The sequence below is a fragment of the Trifolium pratense genome, linkage group LG5 (genome assembly GCF_020283565.1).
Source record: "Trifolium pratense cultivar HEN17-A07 linkage group LG5, ARS_RC_1.1, whole genome shotgun sequence".
NCBI classification, from domain to species: domain Eukaryota; kingdom Viridiplantae; phylum Streptophyta; class Magnoliopsida; order Fabales; family Fabaceae; genus Trifolium; species Trifolium pratense.
In genome coordinates this window covers 41423834-41445064 of record NC_060063.1, presented here as the reverse complement: position 1 = coordinate 41445064, position 21231 = coordinate 41423834, and the positions used below count along the sequence as shown (strand labels likewise).

At 33.7% G+C, this 21231-nt stretch overlaps 2 protein-coding genes across 2 annotated transcripts; one reads left to right on the top strand and one right to left on the bottom strand.

The window, feature by feature from the left end:
- The first annotated feature begins 4175 nt into the window (after nucleotides 1-4175).
- Nucleotides 4176-13719, top strand: LOC123883859 (AT-rich interactive domain-containing protein 4-like). The gene is made up of 16 exons (XM_045932797.1): nucleotides 4176-4578; nucleotides 4666-4826; nucleotides 6006-6194; nucleotides 6817-6870; nucleotides 7030-7118; nucleotides 7510-7792; nucleotides 8093-8149; nucleotides 8466-8497; nucleotides 8640-8775; nucleotides 9465-9638; nucleotides 10412-11047; nucleotides 11502-11639; nucleotides 11712-11810; nucleotides 12655-12755; nucleotides 13039-13129; nucleotides 13212-13719. The coding sequence occupies exons 2-16, from the start codon at nucleotides 4674-4676 to the stop codon at nucleotides 13332-13334; spliced, it is 2355 nt and encodes a 784-aa protein (XP_045788753.1). The 5' UTR covers nucleotides 4176-4578; nucleotides 4666-4673; the 3' UTR covers nucleotides 13335-13719.
- Nucleotides 13720-15920: 2201 nt separating this feature from the next.
- Nucleotides 15921-19742, bottom strand: LOC123885864 (translation initiation factor eIF-2B subunit alpha-like). The gene is made up of 5 exons (XM_045935204.1): nucleotides 19328-19742; nucleotides 18238-18390; nucleotides 18002-18143; nucleotides 16516-16757; nucleotides 15921-16371 (listed from the first exon to the last, which is right to left on the bottom strand). The coding sequence occupies exons 1-5, from the start codon at nucleotides 19655-19657 to the stop codon at nucleotides 16165-16167; spliced, it is 1074 nt and encodes a 357-aa protein (XP_045791160.1). The 5' UTR covers nucleotides 19658-19742; the 3' UTR covers nucleotides 15921-16164.
- Nucleotides 19743-21231: the final 1489 nt, after the last annotated feature.

Below are 21231 nucleotides of genomic sequence, written 5' to 3'. Positions count from 1 at the left end.
AAGACACATCACTTTTTGTTCATTCAAGTCAGAAAGATTAATTTTATAAACATTGTTCTTTCTCAGACCTTTGAAGATAACGGAATTATCAGATTGTTTAGTTACAGTACATGATTCCTTATTAAAAATGACTACATAACCATTGTCGCAAAATTGACTTATGCTCAAAAGATTATGTTTAAGTCCATCAACTAACCAAACATCATTAATAGATAGGGAAGAATTACCTACTGTACCTGTACCTATTATCTTTCCTTTCTGATTTCCTCCAAAGCCAACAGAACCTCCTTCTTTCATGGTTAGCTTGGAAAACAGTTGCTTGTCACCAGTCATGTGCCTTGAACACCCACTATCCAGATACCATGAATGATTCATGATACTTCTTTGAGTGATAGGCTGTATGAGAAACAACTTTAATCACTATGGTGGAACTCTTTATCACAGTTAATGATAAAGTCATCCCAATATTCTTCCTCTTCATTGATCAAGTTCTGATTGTTCACTTGAGAACTTGTCAGCCATTGGTCAAGGACATAAGCCCTTCTTCCTTTGCATAGAACTTGTTTCCAAACTCTAGGTAGGACATATCCTTTCCTAGTTGGTAAATCTGAATGATACATAATTTCAGCTTTTGGTACCCATCTTCTGGGTCCACGCTTGTTAGTCCACAAATGATTACTGTGTTGTTGAGTGTGAGAGAAAGATTTTGGTTTGGAATAATAACTCTTTTGAAAATATTTCTTAGTTTGAGTTCTGTTATTATTCCAGGACTTGGATTGTTTATGCTCCCAGAGTTTGTATTTATCACCAGTCCATTGATTTGACTGGTTATACTTACTGACTCTAGAATCATAAATAACCTTAGTCCTGTGTTGCCTCTGAGGTTTGAGGTTTGACTTTCTTTTAAAAACTTCTGAGCCTTTAGGTTGACTTTTCTCATGAACTGGAGTTCCTCTGGTTCCAGAAGTTAAAGCCTCAGATTTTGAAACTTTCAGAACATCTGAACTGATACTGTCAAGTTCTGAATAGCTTTTATCTTCTGAGCTTTTCTTCCCAGATCCTGAGGAACTTGGTTCCTCTGAGTTGTCATTTCCCAAATCTCTCAGATTATTATCCTCATCTTCCAGAGTACCAAATTTCTTTCCTTCTTCACTCTGAGGTACAACATAGTAAACCCAAGATTTTCCAACCTTTTTGGGATAGGTCTTTAGCTTTGAATATGTTCTACCATATTCATAGCCAAGTCCCTCTCCTCTATGTCTCATGACATTATAAACAAGATTAGCAGCTTTGCTCTTACCAAGGTTGAGATGCACAAACTGTTGAAGAGCCATTTCTTGCTCATCAGTAGGTTTGTGACACACAACACAACCCTTTTCAAGATCATTTACTCTATTCAGAGTTTCTTGATATAGACCTTGAAAATGTTCTGCTTGTTCAGTCAGAGTGTTAAGGTTTTCTTGTAAAACTTTTTGTTTACTTAACACTCTGAGATGTTTCTCAATGACCTTGTTAAGTGCAGTTATAAGTTGAGATTTAGAACAGTCAGAAAATACCTCATCAGTTACTTCTGAATCTGATTCTGATTCATCGTCTGAGTCTACATCTGAGTCAGTTGAAGCCATCAGGGCTAGATTTGCTTCTTCTTCTTCCTCAACTTCTTCCTCAGATGATAGCTCTTCAAAAGTAGCCATCAGACTCTTTCTCAATTTACTCTTGAATTGTTGCTTCTTTGAGCTGTATCTTTTGCTTTTGTCTTTAGCAGACATTTCTGGACAATCAGCAATAAAGTGTCCTGGCTTCTTACAGTTGAAGCAGTTCTTCTGATCATCCTTTTTGCTGACAAAATTTCTGGAGCTGTTTCCTCTGAAATTTCTTTTGTTAAATCTGTTCCATTGCTGAAACTTGGTGAATAACGCAAACTCATCCTCATTCATCTCATCCTCTTGACCATCAGCAGAAGATTCTTCTTCAATATCAAGAAGCTGAGTCTTAAGAGCCTTAGAAGTAGTCTTAGTTGACTGTAAAGCCACTGACTTAGACTTCTTCTTAGTTTCTGAGTCAGCATCCAGAACCATCTCATGGCTTCTGAGATTGCTTATCAGAGCTTCAAGACTCAGAGTCTTGAGATTTTGAGCTTCCTCTATTGCAGTGACCTTGGGTCTCCAAGCAATAGGAAGACTTCTCAGAATCTTCTGAACATGGTCATAGGTAGAATAACTTCTCTTAAGAGCTTTAAGACCAGATACAAGGATTTGAAACCTTGTAAACATAGTCTCAATGTTTTCATCTTGTTGCATAGTGAAAAGTTCATATTGTCTTATCAAAAGACTAGCTTTAGCCTCTTGAACCTTTTCATTACCATCATAGGTAGCACACATAGAATCAAAGATAGATTTAGCAGTAGACTTGTTCTCTATTCTGACATAGTCCTCATGTCTAATAGCACCAACAACAATGTCCTTTACTCTATGATGTTTTGTGTAGATTTTTAGGTTAGCTGGTGTGAGTAACTTTCTATTCTCCATGGACAACCTACCATGTTCATTCAAGTTTTCAAAAGTTACTCCCAACTCAACCAAATCCCACAACTCATGATCAATAGCAGTAATATTGCTATACAGTCTCTCTTTCCACCACTCAAATAATGAAGCATCACCATTGAATATAGGGGCTTTTCTATTGCCACTATGTTCATGTGATTCATTACTTAAGTAGTCATAACCAAAAGCATTTCTAGGACCACCACCAGCACCACTGGCATTACCGGCTTCACCGGTTGTTCTAGTACTACTATCATCTCCTCCAGACATAGTGTTCTCACAAGATCTTTACTGTCTCACTGTTAAGTGAAAGTAACAGACCAGGTGCTCTGATGCCAATTGAAGGTGTGAAAACACAAGAAGGGGGGGGTTGAATTGTGTTTTAGCTAAGTTAAAACTTTTTCAAGTTCTTAACTCAACTACGTTAGCAGCGGAAAAGTAACACAATAAATAACAAGTTAAGGAGATAGAGAGAGAGATCACACAAGCAATTTATACTGGTTCCTCTCACAAAACGAGAGTAGTCCAGTCCCCTTGCACTTCCAAGGGAGTTCACTATAATCACACAAGATTACACCTGCTCAAGCACACAAGCAAGAGACTTCACAACTATGCTCAAGCACACAAGCTTAAGACTTCACACTTAAACACACAAGTTTAAGTTACACACTTAAGCACACAAGCTTAAGTTTCCTCAAGTAATGGTAAAGTATATAAAAATATACAAATGCTCTTAGATGAACCTAAGGTGAGCAAATACAAATAGTACAGAGTATTTGGCTAAAATGCAAAAACACTTGAGAAAGGTTCAGAGCTTGTATATCACAGAGTTCAGAGTTTGTTCAGCGCACGTTCAATTCTTGATAAATGTTGTTATTTTTGTTGTAGCTGAATCTTCTAGTATATATACCACTAGAAAAGAGTCGTTGCAAAAAGAACCGTTGGAGTTGATAACCTTTTGTCTTCAAGCAGTCTGTCTTGATGCAGTTGGTTGTATCCAAAACTAAGAAAGAGTTTCAGGTACTTTGACTACTGCAGAGTGGACTTTCCTTATTCAGCTAACAAAACTGAAGACCCACGTTCTCAAGTTAGGACAGACAAAACAGAGGTAGCTGAACTGATCAGGCTTGAAGGGTCCTTTTCTTCATTGGTAGAAGAGTTGACTAGCAAAGGGAATCTTCACAGCTTTCAAAGAGATCTTCAGAGTTTGATGAAGCTTGTAGACAGACAAGAAGTTCTGAAGTCTTCATCCTCTGAACGTTGTAACCTCTGAAGTCCAACATCTTCTGAGCGCTTGTGAACTTCTGAATTCACATCCTCTGAACTTCACTCAGAGCTTATATGATGCTTATATCTGCGCACTTAAAATAAATTTTTAGTCCTTCCAATTGTTTATTAATACTTTGTTATCATCAAAACCTTTATAGATTCAGGGGCAAACATTTTTAAATCAATTTTGTTCCAACAATAAATTTTTATCAAATTTCTTAAGTCTTAATTTTTCCAACCCAAAAACCATTTTAAACTCAAACACATTCAATTTTACTTTTTTTATTTTACTTTTTTTTAGTAGAAATGCAACTTGAATGTTGGAGAACAAATTAAGTTGCAAATGAAATTCCAATATCTACTACACTTATTTTTTAAGATTATTACTCCAAATTAATATCATTCTATTTTTCACAAATAACAAAAAAAAAAACCCAAAACGACATCGTTTAACCTTAAGAACAACAACAACAACATGAAAAGAAAAAGAAAAAAAAGAAAACTCGCATCGCTTTCCGAATCCTCTTGTTCATCTTCATTCAATCTTCAATCTCAAATCCAAATCCACACACCGCGTTAGGGTTTTCACTTTTCAACACTTCAACTTCTCTCTTTCATCACCAAATCCATCTCTTCTTCTTCAATCAACAATCACCAAATCCAACTATGCAACAAAATCTCACAATTCCTCCATAATTTCACCGTAACGGTGTTTTTCTCATCGGAAAATACTTCCCAACTAAACCTAATCAGTTTCTAACTACTTGTGAGTTTAATTCGGTTCAAATTTTTCATTATTAGTTCAATTTTTGTTTACTTACTCTTTTTGCTGTTGTTGCTTTGATTTTTGTAGATTAAACGATGTTGCAGTTTCATTCTCAAGGTGCTTCTAAGCAGAATTGTACTGTTCTTGCTGTTACTTCTGCTACAAGTTCTGTTGAGCAGAAGCTGAAGCAGCCACAGAATCATCACATATACCCTTTTCCTGAGTTGGTTTCTTCGGGGCGGCTTGAGGTATATAAATTTCACAGATAATGTTAAAGAGTGATCTTAGGGAACTTGTTAAGAAAACAAAAGTATAAATTTTTTTACTTAAGTGGCGGGTTTAACTTTTTTGAAGTTTAAAAATTGTCATTTCTGATGCAAAGTTTCTATTTTTTTGCTTTTGTAACTAGAGTTTTAGGGCACTTGTAAAGTATTGCATGCAATGTAGGTTTAGAAGTTTCTTTGAGGCGTCTTGAGGTATATAAATTTTCACATATAATGCAAAAGAGTGCTCTGAGTGAGGGAACTTGTTAAGAAAATTCAAGTATAAAAAAACTTAATTGAAAAGTAGTGTGTTTAACTTTTTTGACGTTTAAAAATTGTCATTTCTGATGTAAAGTTTCCATTTTTTTTTCCTTTCTTAACTAGTACGCTCAGGGAACTTGTTAGCATGACCCTTTAAACTTTAAAGTATTGCAATGTAGGTTTAGAAGTTTCTTCGAGGCGTCTTGAGGTATATAAATTTTCGCATATAATGCTAAAGTGTGTTCTGAGGGAGCTTGTTAAGAAAATAAAAATATAAAAAAATTGACTTGAAAAGTAGTGTGTTTAACTTTTTTGACGTTTTAAAATTGTCATTTCTGATGTAAAGTTTCTATTTTTTTTGTTTTCTTAACTAGTACGCTTAGGGAACTTGTTAGCATGTCCCTTTAAAGTATTGCAATGTAGGTTTAGAAGTTCAGAAAAGGGTACATGTACATGTATCGTAAGTGTAATTACCGTCCAATAAAAATTGAGTATTTGGTAGTTATTTCTAAAAAGTGTTTGTAAATAGGCTTACATGACAGTATGGTGGATTTTTATTGGTTGACGGTGTAAACTCTTTTACACCGTCAAATTGAACTTCTTAGAAGCTTTTGTTATGCATTGCTAATTTTTTATAAGTTTAATTTTGATACATTGCCAGTATAAAATGTTTTACACTGTTAACATATCACTTCACAATCAATCATAGGCATGACTTTAGAAGTAGTTATGATTGAAGTCAAATATTTTTAGTGATCTGATGATTATAAATGATTGACAATGTGAAGTATCTTTACAGTGCCGGTGTATAATGAATTAATTCCATTATTTTTTTGTTTTCATTTAACCATTTAAATAGCATGATGTGATTTTTTTTTTAAAAAAAATAATTATGAAATGAAGGTTCAAACTCTCTGTGATCCGGAAAAGGAACAGTTTCGTAAAGTTCTTGAATCGTATCAGCCGAGTTTTGTTTACTTACAAGGAGAGCAGTTAGTGAATGAGGAAGTTGGTCCACTGGTTTGGCAAGGTGTGGAATTATCCATACCTGAAGATTTATCAGAGCTCTTCGGTACTACATTGCCGACGGTTGTATGTATTCTGAACTTTAAACTGCACCTTTTTTCTTTATATATAAAATAGGGTACTAGGTTAGGCATATAAAGATTAGTGAAGAAACAGATTGGAGATATTTTAAAACGTGTTACCTTCTATGTTGTTAATTTTTTGTGGTAACTACTTACTATTATTGATTTTGGAGAAAGAAAGAAAACTGTCAAAAGTATATACTGTAAAGAATGTTAGAGACTATGGTCTGCATGAATGTCAAATCAGCTGTGTTACATATAATTTTTTAATTTGTAGTCATGTGAATTTTGAATATTGATCCAATCGGTATACTCAATACTATTACTATTCATGCTCAATTAACAAAAGTGTAGGAATACTATTCAGCTGGGTTAATGATTTATGAGCCTATAAATCTAGGAATAGTATATGATTTATGAGCCTATAAATCTAGGAATAGTATAGACGTATAGTATGGAGATGTTGCGACATATGATACATTGATCAAGAATTTTACTTATAATTTTTATATTGATATGATCTCTTTTGATGTTAAATAAAGAATTAACAAATTAACATTTTTCCTGCCTCAGGTCTCATTGTTGGTATGGTATTTTATTTTATGTAATTTGCAAAATCTTTTCAGGTTTATCTAGAAATCCCAAATGGAGAAAGTTTTGCAGAGGCTCTTCGTCTTAAGGTACTTTTGTCTAAGTTGCTTGAGAAAACTCGGATATCAAATTCAATATACTATCATTATTGATACTTGGTTGTGATTGATGATTAAAGAATGTATTACGCTCTCAAGAATACCTTGTTATAGGAAATATTGGCTGATTCAGGTTGTTTGACTACGCAGGGAATCCCGTATGTTGTATTTTGGAAGAATGCCTTTTCTCAATATGCTGCTTGCCATTTTCGTCAAGCATTTTTTTCAGTGGTGCAGAGGTAAGACACTGTTTATTTGATAATTGATTAATTGCATGAACGTGGTACATACTATATGCAATGGCTTTTTATATCTTAAATCTAACTGCTATACTGATAATACAACTTACAAGTCATATTGATGTTTGATTATGGTACTTACAAGTCATATATTTGGTTACATATATTCTTGTAAAATTTGTGAACCTGTATAGTAGTTTACATATCATGGTAGTTAATCTATGATTATCTAACTCATTTTTGTTAAGAATCTATGATTATGTAATACTATGTGGTTAGATATATTTTCTTTTCGTTTCATGGAAAAAAAACTGAAGAAATCATAGTAAAATTTGTTTAAGAATTTTGAAATATTACTCAACGTTTAATGCTGTTTTCAATTTTACTGCAGTTCCTGTACACATACATGGGATGCTTTCCACCTTGCACATGCCTCTTTCGAACTTTACTGTGTTCAAAACAGTCAAGTACTTCCTAATGATAGCAGTGATGCTGATAGCGATATGGGGCCACACCTTCTTGGGGACTGCCTCAAAATTAATGTTGACCCTCCAGAAATGGGTGAAGAAGATGAAGAAGATGAAGAAAGTTCCTCAGGCAATCTTCCTTCTATACAGATTCATGATGATGAAGTGAATTTGAGATTTCTCATCTGTGGTGCACCTTCCACTGTTGTAAGCTTCTTTGGAATTCTACTCCCTGTTTTTTTGTGCTAAAACCACAGTTATGCTTGCATAATGTTTTACATAAAGTAAATATTCATAAAACTGTCACACATTGACACACACCCACAAATGCATGTTGAAAATAATTTTTTCCAATGCATGACAAAGTAAAATGGTTTCCCAATGTGAGACAAGAAATGATCAACACACAAACACATATAACAATACATGTATGTGTAATTGTTATTCAAATATCCACATCCACAGTAGACATTTTTTCCAATTATAAACTGGTTTTTTTCTTTTCAGGATGAGTCATTGCTGAGATCTTTGGAGGATGGACTCAGAGCTCTCTTAACTATTGAAGTATGTTGACTGTATCATTTGATCAAATTTAACTTATTTGGATAAAATTTCATTTTACAAAAATCTTACGATAAGTGTGTCTTTGAATTCATGTAAAATGTTAACTGTAAATCTATGCTGGACTGTTGTTTATCCATCATTGTTCAGTCTCGGGGCCTTCGCATGAATTCAAATTAACAAATTGATAAAAGATAACTTCCTGTTATTGAGTGGCTTTTCACCACTCTCTTGTCTGAGAGCATTTTGTTTCAATTTTTCATTTCTTCAAGGTGAAGTTTCATGAGTTTTCTCAATTTTCTTATTCTTGTCTTTTCAGATACGTGGTTGCAAGCTCCATGGCAAGTATAGGTAAACTTTCATATGACTAGTACTGATACATTTGATAACTCTTATCTCTCGTTTTATGTTCATTTATTTTTCATTAGGACTTCATTAGAAATATGAATATGGATTGCCACATTGTAATATATACCTTTATTCTGTTGTATAGTGCCCCTCCACCACCTCTCCAGGCAGCCACTTTTTCACGCGGAGTTGTGACCATGCGATGCGATATATCAACCTGCAGTTCTGCGCATATCTCACTGCTAGTATCTGGCAGTCCACAAGCCTGTTTTAATGATCAGGTACCCTCCAAGTGTCTGTGTATTGTGTTTTTATTGCTGAAACAAACAACCAATAGGATCCCATGAATTGGATTCCAAACAAATTCCCCAAAACTGGACAGAATTGATAAATCAAATGAATACTTCCTTGAATAGATTTCTGATCAGTGAATGGAAATGATAGGAATAAACAAAATGATAACCTTGCCCTCAAGGTTACCCCAAGGGAGCACTCTCCCCTCACTAGAGCACTCTCTAGTTTTAAACTTTCACAAAATGATTTTACTCCCTTCTCCTCAGACCAGTCCGTCCTATTTATAATCCATACGATTAACTGAAATACAAACAGAAAGGCTAAGATATTAAAACAGAAATGCTAACAAGTAACAAACTTAACAATTAAACGAACTCCTGATTAACTTAACTCCAGTCCTAACAAACACCCTTTATTCCAAGTCCTAATAAATGTTATCTGCACATGCTATTTAATTTTTTAATTCCAATCGTACATTATTAAGTTCAATTTTTGTGTGTGAAAAGCAGTCCTTTGACCAATTTTTTCCATTAAATTGTCTAATTAACTAATTTATTAAATATTAAATACAGTCTACATTTGAAATGTAACATATGCACTGTACAAGAAACTATTATCTGTTGAAATTTTTGGATTCTTATTCTTTGGCCGATCTGTTTTGCTTTTGACTTTTTAGCTCTTGGAGAATCATATAAAAAATGAGATAATTGAGAAGAGTCAAATAGTTCGTGCACAACTCAACAGTGAAGCAATGACACAGACTATCTCTGAGCCTCGCAGATCTGCCTCAATAGCTTGTGGAGCAACTATATTTGAAGTTAGCATGAAGCTTCCTCAGTGGGCTTTGCAGGTTTTTATAAATCTCAGCCTTATTCACACTCCGTATTGCAATATTATCTGTATTAGTGTTGTTTTATTAAATAAAATTGTGATGTCTGAACATGTCATTCCCTTCTTGCTTGTTTCTTCTTTGGAGATTCATCAATATTCAAGTCCTATATGCTTTACCTGAATATTAGTATTTTTTGTAATTTTTCAAAGCAGTTTTATTATGAAAACAGAAGCCATGTAGTTATGTTTGATAAAATAAAAAGACTTAAAAGTTGAATTTTCATCGAAGACACCTCTGTTTCTCTTTAAAAATAATATTGTAGCAGAGTTTATTATGACAATTAGTGCATAAAAAATGACAAGGATTTGAAATGTTGAGGCAAGGATTTCTTCAGTTTAGATAACAGAAAGGGAGTTACATTATCTGAGAGGTAGTCTCTAGTGTTGGGTGGGCCACTTGAGGTTACTCATTAGGAAAGGTTGAGGTAGTAACCAACCGGAACCGATAGCAGCTCTAGTGCCCTATTTCCTATGGGGAATATGGTTCTGCTAAGCTTTCTATAGTAGAGCAGTGATGTGCTCCCTGTTTTCAAATTAGATGATTTACGTTTCCACGGTAAATAATGAAATGGAAGCAGGATGGTGCCAAGGTTTTCATGCCTATAAATACCTGGATGTAGAGTGTAGCACCTAAGGTTTTGTATATTATAAGAATAATAATTGGAATTCTACATAGAAACATATTTATTTGTGAATTGAATCCTTAACTAAATGTCTTGCTACTATCTTCAGATTTTGCGACAGCTAGCACCTGATGTTTCTTATCGAAGTTTAGTCGCACTTGGCATTGCTAGTATTCAAGGGTTGCCTGTAGCTTCTTTTGAGAAAGATGATGCCGAGCGCTTACTTTTCTTCTATCAAAGCTCCGAGAAAGATGGATGTGAAAATGGCAATTTAGTTTTCAGCAAGCCCCCCATTTGGTTGAAGCCTCCCCCTCCTACAAGAAAGAGGTGTGAATCAAGCCAAGGGGATAGCCCTGACATACACGATGGTGTCTTTGCAGGGCAGGGTGCTGTTAAAAATGTAGATGAAGAGGATAAGGATAGGAAGATGGTGAATGGGGTTAGCACACCATTAACTCCAGCTAGGCAGAGATTAAAAGTATCTGCAATGAGGCCAATTCCTCATGTTCGTCGCCATAGAATGGCACCTTTTCGTGGACCTTCTGACATAAATGGTTTTGGTGGTGCTCATGTTGAAGCTAATGTGCCACTCGTCCCTTTGAAGCGTAGTAGTATTGGATCATCATCTGCCACACAGAGAAAATCATTTTCAAGCTCATCTCATTCTAAGCAGGTTATTTCATTGAATCCATTACCGTTGAAGAAACATGGCTGTAGCAGAGGCCCAGTACAGACTTGCTCTGAGGTGAGTTTTCCTTTGTCCATGTTTAAAATATCCATTTCAGTATCATTAGATGCCTAGTATAATAGTGTGGTCTCCAAAGTTATACTCGTGCTAAAACTTTGATGTATTACATTACTACATAATAGCCAAGGTTATGTGAGGATTTTTTGATTTAAAAAACTTAACTAGTCAGCAATCAATTATTTCACAGGTATGACTTGAAAATTTTCTATTTGTTAAACTGAAGCCTCTCAATGATGCAAACATTCAATGAGAATCCATATTCCATGAAACAGTCGTTACTTTTTTTGTTCACTTCCAAAAAATATTTAACAATATTCCATCAAATGGTGTTATCCTAAATATTACTAATAATACTAAACCATACTGGATTAGTCAAACTCTCTAATGCAAATATCCAATGAGAATATATTCTTGAAATTTTAAATTTTAAAAGTTGTAACTTTCTGTGTAGGAGGAATTTCTTAAAGATGTCATGGAGTTTCTGATTCTCCGGGGGCATAGCCGACTGATTCCTCAAGGAGGGCTTTCCGAGTTTCCTGATGCCATTCTGAATGGCAAACGCCTTGATCTCTACAACTTATATAAAGAGGTGAGTTAGTGAAACTGTGTTTGTTGAGAATTATTGTGGACGAGTTTGTGTAAAATTTGTTGGTTTTCTTAGGTGGTTACAAGGGGAGGATTTCACGTTGGCAATGGCATCAACTGGAAGGGACAAATCTTTTCAAAGATGGGAAATTACACATCAACGAATAGAATGACTGTATGTTCTATGCCTTGTGTACATTTCGTGCTTGTGCGGTTCATTTTTTATGATTTTGTTATGTTGACTCTGGAATTCCATTTTGAAACTTTTGGATTGATAAGACACAGGCTTTCCTAAGTCTTTTAATATTCATCAAACTTCTCAATTAATAAACAATTAAACACGATTTACAACCTATTATCCCTGTATAATATATAGGACTGGAAATATTATGTTAGCTTAATTTTCCAGAGTCTGAATATTGAAGAGCATAGCAGTCAGTCCCATCCCCCAGATAGTGAGGCAGAGCAGCTTACCCCAAAAAACACTAGCGGTATCACAGGTTGCAAAGCTGCTGCTATACTGAAAATAAAGATACAATATAACTAACTATAGAACACACTTATGATTATGTATGCTCAAATCTCAAAATTCAAAATTCAATACATGCAGCTTTATGGACTTACTGCGAACCTTCGACAAAATTCCTTTACCAGTATACCACAATTTTTTTTTTTGACAAATCAAGATCATCTAACTATCATCTAAATGCGTATCGATGAAAGACACCGTGTAGTACTGGACCTACTGCAGAATAATTTATCTGATAAAGATCTAAAATAGTTAAAATTGCACGAAAAAGTTCAACAACTAATTTAGATTTTTATGTAGTGACTGGATGTTTGTTGATTATGTCAAATTAACTGGCAGCCAAAGCCTCTTTGTAAACTTTGGTAGCCTATCTCGGTACATCTTGTGCTGAGGAGGCTGTTTTTGTTAATATATCTCATTTTGCCTTGTTAAAAAAAAAAAAAAAAAACTGGCAGCCAAAGCTTATTTTCTCATGAGGTTTCTTCTACAGGGAGTTGGAAATACACTCAAGAGACATTATGAAACTTACCTTTTAGAATATGAATTAGCACATGATGATGTGGATGGAGAATGCTGCTTGTTGTGTCACAGGTTTGTAAAACTGTTAAGAAGTCATTTATGATCCCTGTAAAACTTTCAAGCCAATGCCAATATCAGTCAATTCATGATGATTAGAAACTAACAGCAGCTAATCTACTTTTACAATCTTTTTACTGTTCAACAATCTTTTTACTTTTACAATCTTTTACAATCTTTAAGAAGTCATTTATGATCCCTGTAAAACTTTCAAGCCAATGCCAATATCAGTCAATTCATGATGATTAGAAACTAACAGCAGCTAATCTACTTTTACAATCTTTTTACTGTTCAACAGTAGTGCTGCTGGGGATTGGGTGAATTGCGGCATATGTGGCGAGTGGGCCCACTTCGGCTGTGACAGAAGGCAGGGTCTTGGTGCATTTAAGGTATGGCATCATCATTTACAATTATACATGAAGAGTATTAATTTTATCAAGGATTCATTTTTTTCATTCACAACTTCTGCAGGATTATGCAAAAACAGATGGGCTGGAATATATTTGTCCTCATTGTAGTGTTACAAATTTCAAGAAAAAACAAAGTGTTGCCAATGGATATTCTCAAGGGTCAATGTCATCGCGGCCCCTTTGATATAGTTTCCTCCACCCGCTTCTGGAATAGGGGCCAACTAGTTCGTCCCTTTGTTGATTTATCTGTAATCACTATCTTTTAGATAGATTAGGGAAATATATAGGATTCAAAAAATGAGAATTAGGTTTAATCGACACGAATGTCATTAGGAGTAGGCTTTCCTCAACCCCTTCTACCTTTGTTCTTGATTAAGGGGGACAAAATTTCCTAATTCATATTATGGAACTGATACCAGTTTCGACTACGATCAAGCTCTCCATTATGAGCAGTGATTTGAAGTTGACTTTATTCCCACTGTTCTACTGTATCAAAAGGAAAATGTATAGACTTAGGTACTGAGCATGTTTATATGATTTAATCTAATAGATAATTTGAAGTCTTTCTATTTCATGCAGACATTTTTGCATATACTCATTCATTTTCAGGAAAATATTTAGAATAACTTGAGTAGTGATCATGTAGATTTGTAGTTCAACAAAAAGTAGTATAATTTTAGAATTGTAGTTCAACAAAAAAGTATAATTTTATAAAGACAAATGACTGGTGAAGGAGACTATAATGTGGACACTCAATTTGTTAAAAGCATTATAGTTTTTTTTACGGTAAAGAAAGAATGGAAGTGTTTTCTTTTTTCTTTTTTCCTTTTATCAACACAAATATAGCTCATCTCATTATTCACAGAAGTTTCAATACAAGGAGGAATCAAATCAAAAACATGGTGACTGCCAAGTATGAGCAATCATATTTGCTTATATTTGTTTGTCATCTAACAAACATAACTTCAAAGTTTGGATATAAAACTAACAAATTCTTAATATTAGAAATCAACATACTAACCTCCGAGACACCAACATAATTCGAAGAGATAGCGTCAACAACATCTTGAGCATCCCTTTCAATTATCACATTGTCATATTCATTATCACGCGCAACGCTTAGAATAGGGCTGCTGCCTCCCCTTTGATGATTGAAATTCTGCTGCTGTTCTAGCTTGTTACTGCAGCCACAAATGCGCAACCATTGTTATGAAAACTAAAACAGATGCTTGTCACTTTCCCCCTATCATGAAATCTGGTGTCCACATTATATTTCAACCAACGCGTGTTTCTTTTTGCGCCCCTTGTCTTTCTCGTATGGCCCCTGAAATTTCCAAAATACTTTCCTCGCAAGATAACTAACGTGTTGAAGGGGTGCAAACTGCAAAGTATGGAAAAACACCGTTAGCTATTTAAAATGTGAACTCAATTCACACTTTAACTAGCGAACCTTATAAAAATATGAACCGTACTTTAACTAGCGAACCTTATAAAAATATTTTCATAGGGGTGAAGAAAGGATAAAAGGGACAAAAATATTAGATTTTACAAGGTTCGTTGGTTAAAGTGCGAACTGAGTTCGCTAAGTTCGCACTGTAAGTAGTGAACTATGTTTCTCCAAATCTTGCGCTCCTTTGAGTTCGCAGTTTAAGTAGCTAGCTGTGTTTTTCTAGATTTTACACCCCTTTAATATTAGCTGGTTATCTTGCGAGGAGGGTATTTTTAAAATCCCAAAAAGCGCGCGAGAAAAGTAGGGACCGCGAAACACTCTCAACCAATTTAGTCTCGTTTCTCTCGGAAGGTAAGTATTTGCAATTGAGCAAATTGATTTGTATGTTAATTTTTTAAAATAGAATAACTTTTTGTTGTAAGATTTTAAACTAAGACATTGTACTCAAGTGATTAATAAATTTCCACTAAGACGAATCGTTCAGGAGAATCCGAGTTTGATTCTTGGTGGGAATAATTATTTGCCAGACTTTACTTACCTCACAGCTGAACTCTAGATTACCGGATCTCCCTTCCTCGAGACTTAGAGGGTTAATACTTAAAAAAAAATTATTTTGAGGGAGAAAAATAACGTGAAATTATTCTGTAGCCTGTAGGTGTATAATTTATTTGAATGTTTTAATTTTGATTTTTAACCAAGAGAAATTTTCCTTTTATCAACACAAATATAACTCATTTCATTATTCACCAAAGTTTCAATACAAGAGGAATCAAATAAAAAACATGGTGACTACCAAGTATGAGCAATCATATTTGCTTATATTTGTTTGTCATCAAACAAACATAACTTCAAAGATTGGATATAAAACTAACAAATTCTTAATATTATAAATCAACATACTAACCTCCGAGACACCAACATAAGAGAAATTTTGATTTTTAATTTTGATTTTTATGTTAATTTTTTCAATAAAAATGTCTGCTAATAATTATTAATGTTTTGCCTCAAAAACTAATCTTATTCAATTTAAAAACTTGGTATAACCGTAATGTTTTTCAATTTTCATAACATCAAATGCTTTTTGTATTTTTATTTCTCAATTTACAGGCTAACAAAACGTAAGAGAAATTTTAAGGTTATTATTGACCTGTGTTTGTGTACTGTAGAAACCCTTTATATTTAAGAACTTCAAATCTAAAAACACAAAACCATAAAGCTAGAAGATATGAAATGGGATGCAGACACACTAAAATGTGAACTGCTGTAGTCTGTAGTGAGATGTTTGTCCTTACTTAAACAACAAGGAGCTAGGAATTCACATTTAGTGTCCAAGTGTATCTTGAACTAAATTATTTATAATTCACATTCAGTTATATGGGTTGAACTTGCAGCCCTTGCATTTCTTCGAACCTTAGCCTAACAAATACAATTAAAAAAAAAACTATCCCCAGTGATACTGAAGTTGCCAACGCACATACTTGTATTACAAAATTGTTTCATAAGAGAAACTATCATGAACTTAAGCCAACGTTTAAAAAAATTAGACGAAAATTATATGCTGTGATTATAAGTATAGCTGGATGAGCTCATCACTAACAACTGATGGAGTAAGAACACCTAAATCTGTGAAAAGCAGAGTCAGATATTGAGGAGGAGTATAATCCCGGGCAGAGCATTCAACGTCAACCTTCAATGGAATAGGTACACCAAAATCAACTGGTCGTATGGCCGGCACCAAATCCTTTTGGTCCAGAGGGTAATGACGAGCAAACTGCAGAGTAAAACAGAACATGTAATTAGACAAGATCAATTCCTATTTAATATATAACACTTCACAGAATGATGCAGGCATTCTATAGTACTAACAACTGAAATATTAGATTGATAAGTGTTGGTAGTAACTAGTGAAAAGTACCTTGTAGCTTTCGGCAGCCACATAGACTGGCTTATTCATACTCTTTGCAACCAATGCAATTTGATATGTCCCCATCATGTTAATTATACCACCACTTTCAACAACTCCGTCTGCCCCCACAATTACCATGTCTACCTCATCCATAGTGTAAGCCACTGCAGAGTCTATCACCAGTTTCACAGGAACATCGAGCTTGGCCAGCTCATGGGACAACCTTAAACCTGTTCGGTCTGGTCTCCCCTCTGCAAAGTTAGGGAAAGTAAAACTATTATAATTTATAGAGTTTGAATCTCAAATTGGTAATAATGAAAATGTTAGATAAGAAAATGTCGTATAATATCTTGATAGTATGTTAGAGTATCTAAGTTTATCTTGTGGGATGAGTTTCTTATCTTAGAATGTATCCTAGGATTAGGAGTCTTGTATCCTTATAAATAGGGGTTAGTGTTTAGCCTCTTGTATCAAGTTTATTATACCATATTACATCATAATCATAATTCTTCATCTTTTATCTAAAACTCATAACTCCAACAGAAAACAATTAACAGAGACAAATTCCCCGTAGAGGGGAGACCATGGGATGTTAAGGAAATTATACAGAAGACTTAAAAACATGACCAAATTAGCAGGCCAATAGAATTAATAAATACAGCTCCAACTATCTCCACCAAGCTTCTAAACATTGGAAAAAATATTCTTTATATTACTATCTTGAGAAAATCGGTCAATTACCATGAAACTAAGATGATTACATGCAAAGGTCTTGAGTTTTGGTCTGAAACTAATGTTAGGCAGTCAATGGTAGCTAAAAGTGAAAGATTTCTCCATTAATGAGCCTGAACCCACATCTTGATACAAAATCATAAGACATTAAGGAATTGTTTGGGAGTTGAAAGGGGAAGGGACAGTTTTGGAGGGATTGAAAAATTACTCAAATCCTTTCCCACTTCTTATAATACACCAGAAACATAAAATATTGGTTATAACTTAAAAATATTTGTCAAAAAAAAAAAAAAAAAAAAAACTTAGAAGCTTTTACTTTCCCTCCGAAAACACTCTCAAACTAGGTGAGGGATTTCTCTTCCCTCCTCCGACGTAGACCTCAACTTCCTTTCCCTTTTAACTCCCAAAAAACCTAAATATGAGTCTAGTTACTTGTATAGTTGTATACTTGTATTATATTCACTTAACCCATTCCTAACAAACAGTGAAATCCATCGCATTAACTGCATATTTAGATTACAAGCAAACTGAATTTCAAACCAGGAACTTGTTTTAAACAATCACATTGGCTAATATCTGAACACTATTTTGAGTCCTACACCATGATTTTAGCAGAAGTAAGAAAAAGTCGGTTTTCCATTGGATCAGACCAGCCATTATGAAACAAGGTATAAACGTGAACAGTAATTTTGAGGCATATGCTAATGTGCAAACATGTACTAAAGAGTTTAGACAGAGAGAGAGAGAGAGAGAAAAAAAAAACCTGTGCAGAAGACCCGAAAGCGTTTCTTATTATGTGCAGCCAGTTTAAGAACTTCAAAGACAACTCTGGAAAAACCATGAACCAAAATGGTACAACCATCAAATATAAAATCTTGACTAAGCATTGCAATAATTTTGCGAGCCTACAAAAAAAAAAACAAACAAATAACCAATTCAGGCACCATCAGGAGTAAGAAAGAGTTAACACCACAACGAACAACACACACAGAAACAAACCTTGTAGGAAATTTCCCCAAACTTGTCAGCACGCTCAATCAAGCGAGATTTAGCAGAGTTGAAGTCTTCAAATTCCAAAGCAGAGGTCCTTGTCACGTATCTCATAAACAGATCAGATGCCGCTGTCAATGAGATAGAGGTTGTATCCCATGCCTGTTAATGTAAACGTTAGATTTAACCCACATTCAACATAACAAATTCATCACAAAACTAGATAATTCAAAAATATAAAAGAAATAAAAACTACCACTTCCTATTTTTCAACACTATTATTTTTTTTTCATATCTCATTTAGGGTACATTTAATTGACTATAGGGTCTATCACACAAGTGCTTATATGTATGATTAAAGGGTTACGGTTTATCACAAAATGTAGTTAAACTGCTGTTTTTATAAAATATCCTGAAAACCTTATTGAAATAAGCCGAAAACAGATTATGAATATGTCATAGACTATTTTTATGAAACAAGCTTTTTTTTTTTAATAAACTTTCCTAAAAACCTTATTGGATAAACAACTTATTTGCGGCTTATAGCACAAGCACTTATCATGATAAGCGCTTATGTATAAGCTTACATAAGCTAAGTTTATAGCAACAAATAAAATAAAGATAAATTGCTTTTATATATACCAAAATCTGTTTTCATATACTATATTGGAGAACTTATGAAAATAAGCTGAAAAAACTTATGAAAATTGTCATAATCTATTTTCATAAGTTCTCCCAAACAGTCTCACAAAACTTATACCAGTAAATAAGCTCAAATAAGTCAGTCCAAACAGATCCATAATGTAGCATTGACATTTCATATATAAGGTGTCTAAGTGTCAAACATGTCCATTGTATAACACTGAAACTAACACACGTGGTTACATTCAATCACTTCTATGTGTCGGTATCGTTTCAGGTATCCGTGTCTGTGCCCGTACTTTATAGTTCCTAGACTAGTAGTACTTCATAGTATCATTTTCAGCATCATTTCCCAAATACTATTCTAACCAAAAACTATTCACAAACAGATTCTAACCAAAAACACACTCTTAATTTACTAAATTAAGAAAAACAAGAAAAGGATAAAAATGCAAACTTTAAGAGTATCAGAGGCATTTTTGAGTTCAATTTCGAGTTGCATCATAGTAGAAGCTTTGCTAGAGCTGATAACAGCAGCAAGGGCACGAATTGCGGCAACAGCTTCGGCCAAATCGGGATGACTACGCCACCGGTTGAATTCATCGATTACAGAGAAATTGGTAACTTTATCAGTATCTGAATCGGTTGATGATGATGGAAGAGGGTTTGTTGCGGATTGAGCCTGAGCTAACCACTCTGTACTGACGACGCCGAAGTGCGCTAACCTCGTTTGGTAATAGGCTGAAATTTTAGGATTATTCTCCATTGTTGGAGCTTCACTTTCCATGCGTTTTCTCTTTCGTTTTGTTGCTATCAGAAATTCAGAATCCCTAATTTAATTTCATTGCACTGTCATTTTTCTTTTTTCAAATCATACAATAATTTTTTTTGGGTAATGCCGAATAAAGGCTAAGGCTACGGTGGACCACCGTGGACAACTGATCTATCGAATATGAATTTTACAAAATTCACTGTTGGATTGAAAGTTTATATCGTATAGATCATCCATAAATTTTTAAAAAATTTTTGAAAATCATTTGATATGTTATTGAGATTCATCGAGATTTACGTTATTTAATAAACCCTTAATCTTGATGTGTCTCAATAACATTTCAAATGATTTTCAATTTTTCTAAATTTTTTCATGGATGATCTATATGATATAAGCTTTGAATCCAACGGTGGATTTTGTAAAATTCGTATTCGTTATAATGTTATTCATGACTGGTCCACCATGAACCACTTGATGAAGTGATCCATATTAGAATTTACCCTGAATAAATAGTGACTTCCGATAATAGTTAAGAAAATAAAAATAAATGCAAAAATTTTAAATAGAAAAATATTTTTTAAAAAAATTTTAAAACATTAAATGCATTACTTTTAAAAATTTATTTTTATTTACTTAATCATTGTTTCGCGACGATGTTGCGCATTTTCTATATTTTTTTAGTTGTTTAGTCTAATTTTTTTTAGGTAATTATCAACTGAACTACTTTTAAGCATGTTTTTATCAGTTTACATAAAAAGAATATTTTCTTTGATGTATTTTAATAAATTTATAATTTTTTAAAAACACATTAAAGAATCTAAAAAAATATATAATTTTGTGCGAAAAAAATAAACTTATAATTTATAGCATAACCTTAATTTATTTATTTGTTCAAAAAATTTATTCATTTTACTTTGCTCCCTTTAACCAATGTAAGTCTATAACCACTTAAAATGTTTATTAATGTATCATCTTAATTCATATAAAAAAAAAATGTATCATCTTAATGGTTCAATAAATCAATGTATGTATTCGCTCTAATCTCGAATATATAAACAACAAAAAATACATATTTGGTGTTTTGATCTCAATTATAATCAAATTTAACTACTTTCACTTTAAAAATAAAAATGTTCCTAAAATATCCCTCAATGAAATAATATTTCTGTATCGACTCTTTTATTCTCGTGTATCTTCTTTGCTCCTCTAAAATCCTTTGTTGGTGGAAATCCCACAAAAAACAATTTATGAAGGAGTACAAACAAAATTCTCCTTATAACATTCTCTTAACAATCACTTTATAACTTTATGTAAGATCTATTTTCAAAACTAGAGATTCACATTAAGTTCAACCAATTAAAGAGAGACGGCAGAGAAACTGATAAAAAAGAGTGTTTCTAGCACTCTTAACAATTTAAAAAACAAGGAATTGTTTCCAAAGTAGTCATTATTTTGTGTCATTCTTTTATATTTTTTGTGTTTCAATTTAAACAAAATTCATTTCGTATGTGTTTGGTTATGCGGTTGACAGAATTGATTCATGTCTTCTGTAACTGTGGCTAGCTTTGGCAGATGGGGGAAACGCAGAA

Excerpts from the sequence above, each read along its gene's own strand:
- LOC123883859 (XM_045932797.1), top strand. The coding sequence starts at position 4,674 with ATGTTGCAGTTTCATTCTCAAGGTGCTTCTAAGCAGAATTGTACTGTT. Across the intron at positions 4,827-6,005 it reads TTTCTTCGGGGCGGCTTGAG|GTTCAAACTCTCTGTGATCC; the intron begins GTATATAAATTT and ends TATGAAATGAAG. Across the intron at positions 8,498-8,639 it reads AAGCTCCATGGCAAGTATAG|TGCCCCTCCACCACCTCTCC; the intron begins GTAAACTTTCAT and ends TCTGTTGTATAG.
- LOC123885864 (XM_045935204.1), bottom strand. The coding sequence starts at position 19,657 with ATGGAAAGTGAAGCTCCAACAATGGAGAATAATCCTAAAATTTCAGCC. Across the intron at positions 18,391-19,327 it reads ATGCCTCTGATACTCTTAAA|GCATGGGATACAACCTCTAT; the intron begins GTTTGCATTTTT and ends TTACATTAACAG. Across the intron at positions 16,372-16,515 it reads TGGCTGCCGAAAGCTACAAG|TTTGCTCGTCATTACCCTCT; the intron begins GTACTTTTCACT and ends TTTACTCTGCAG.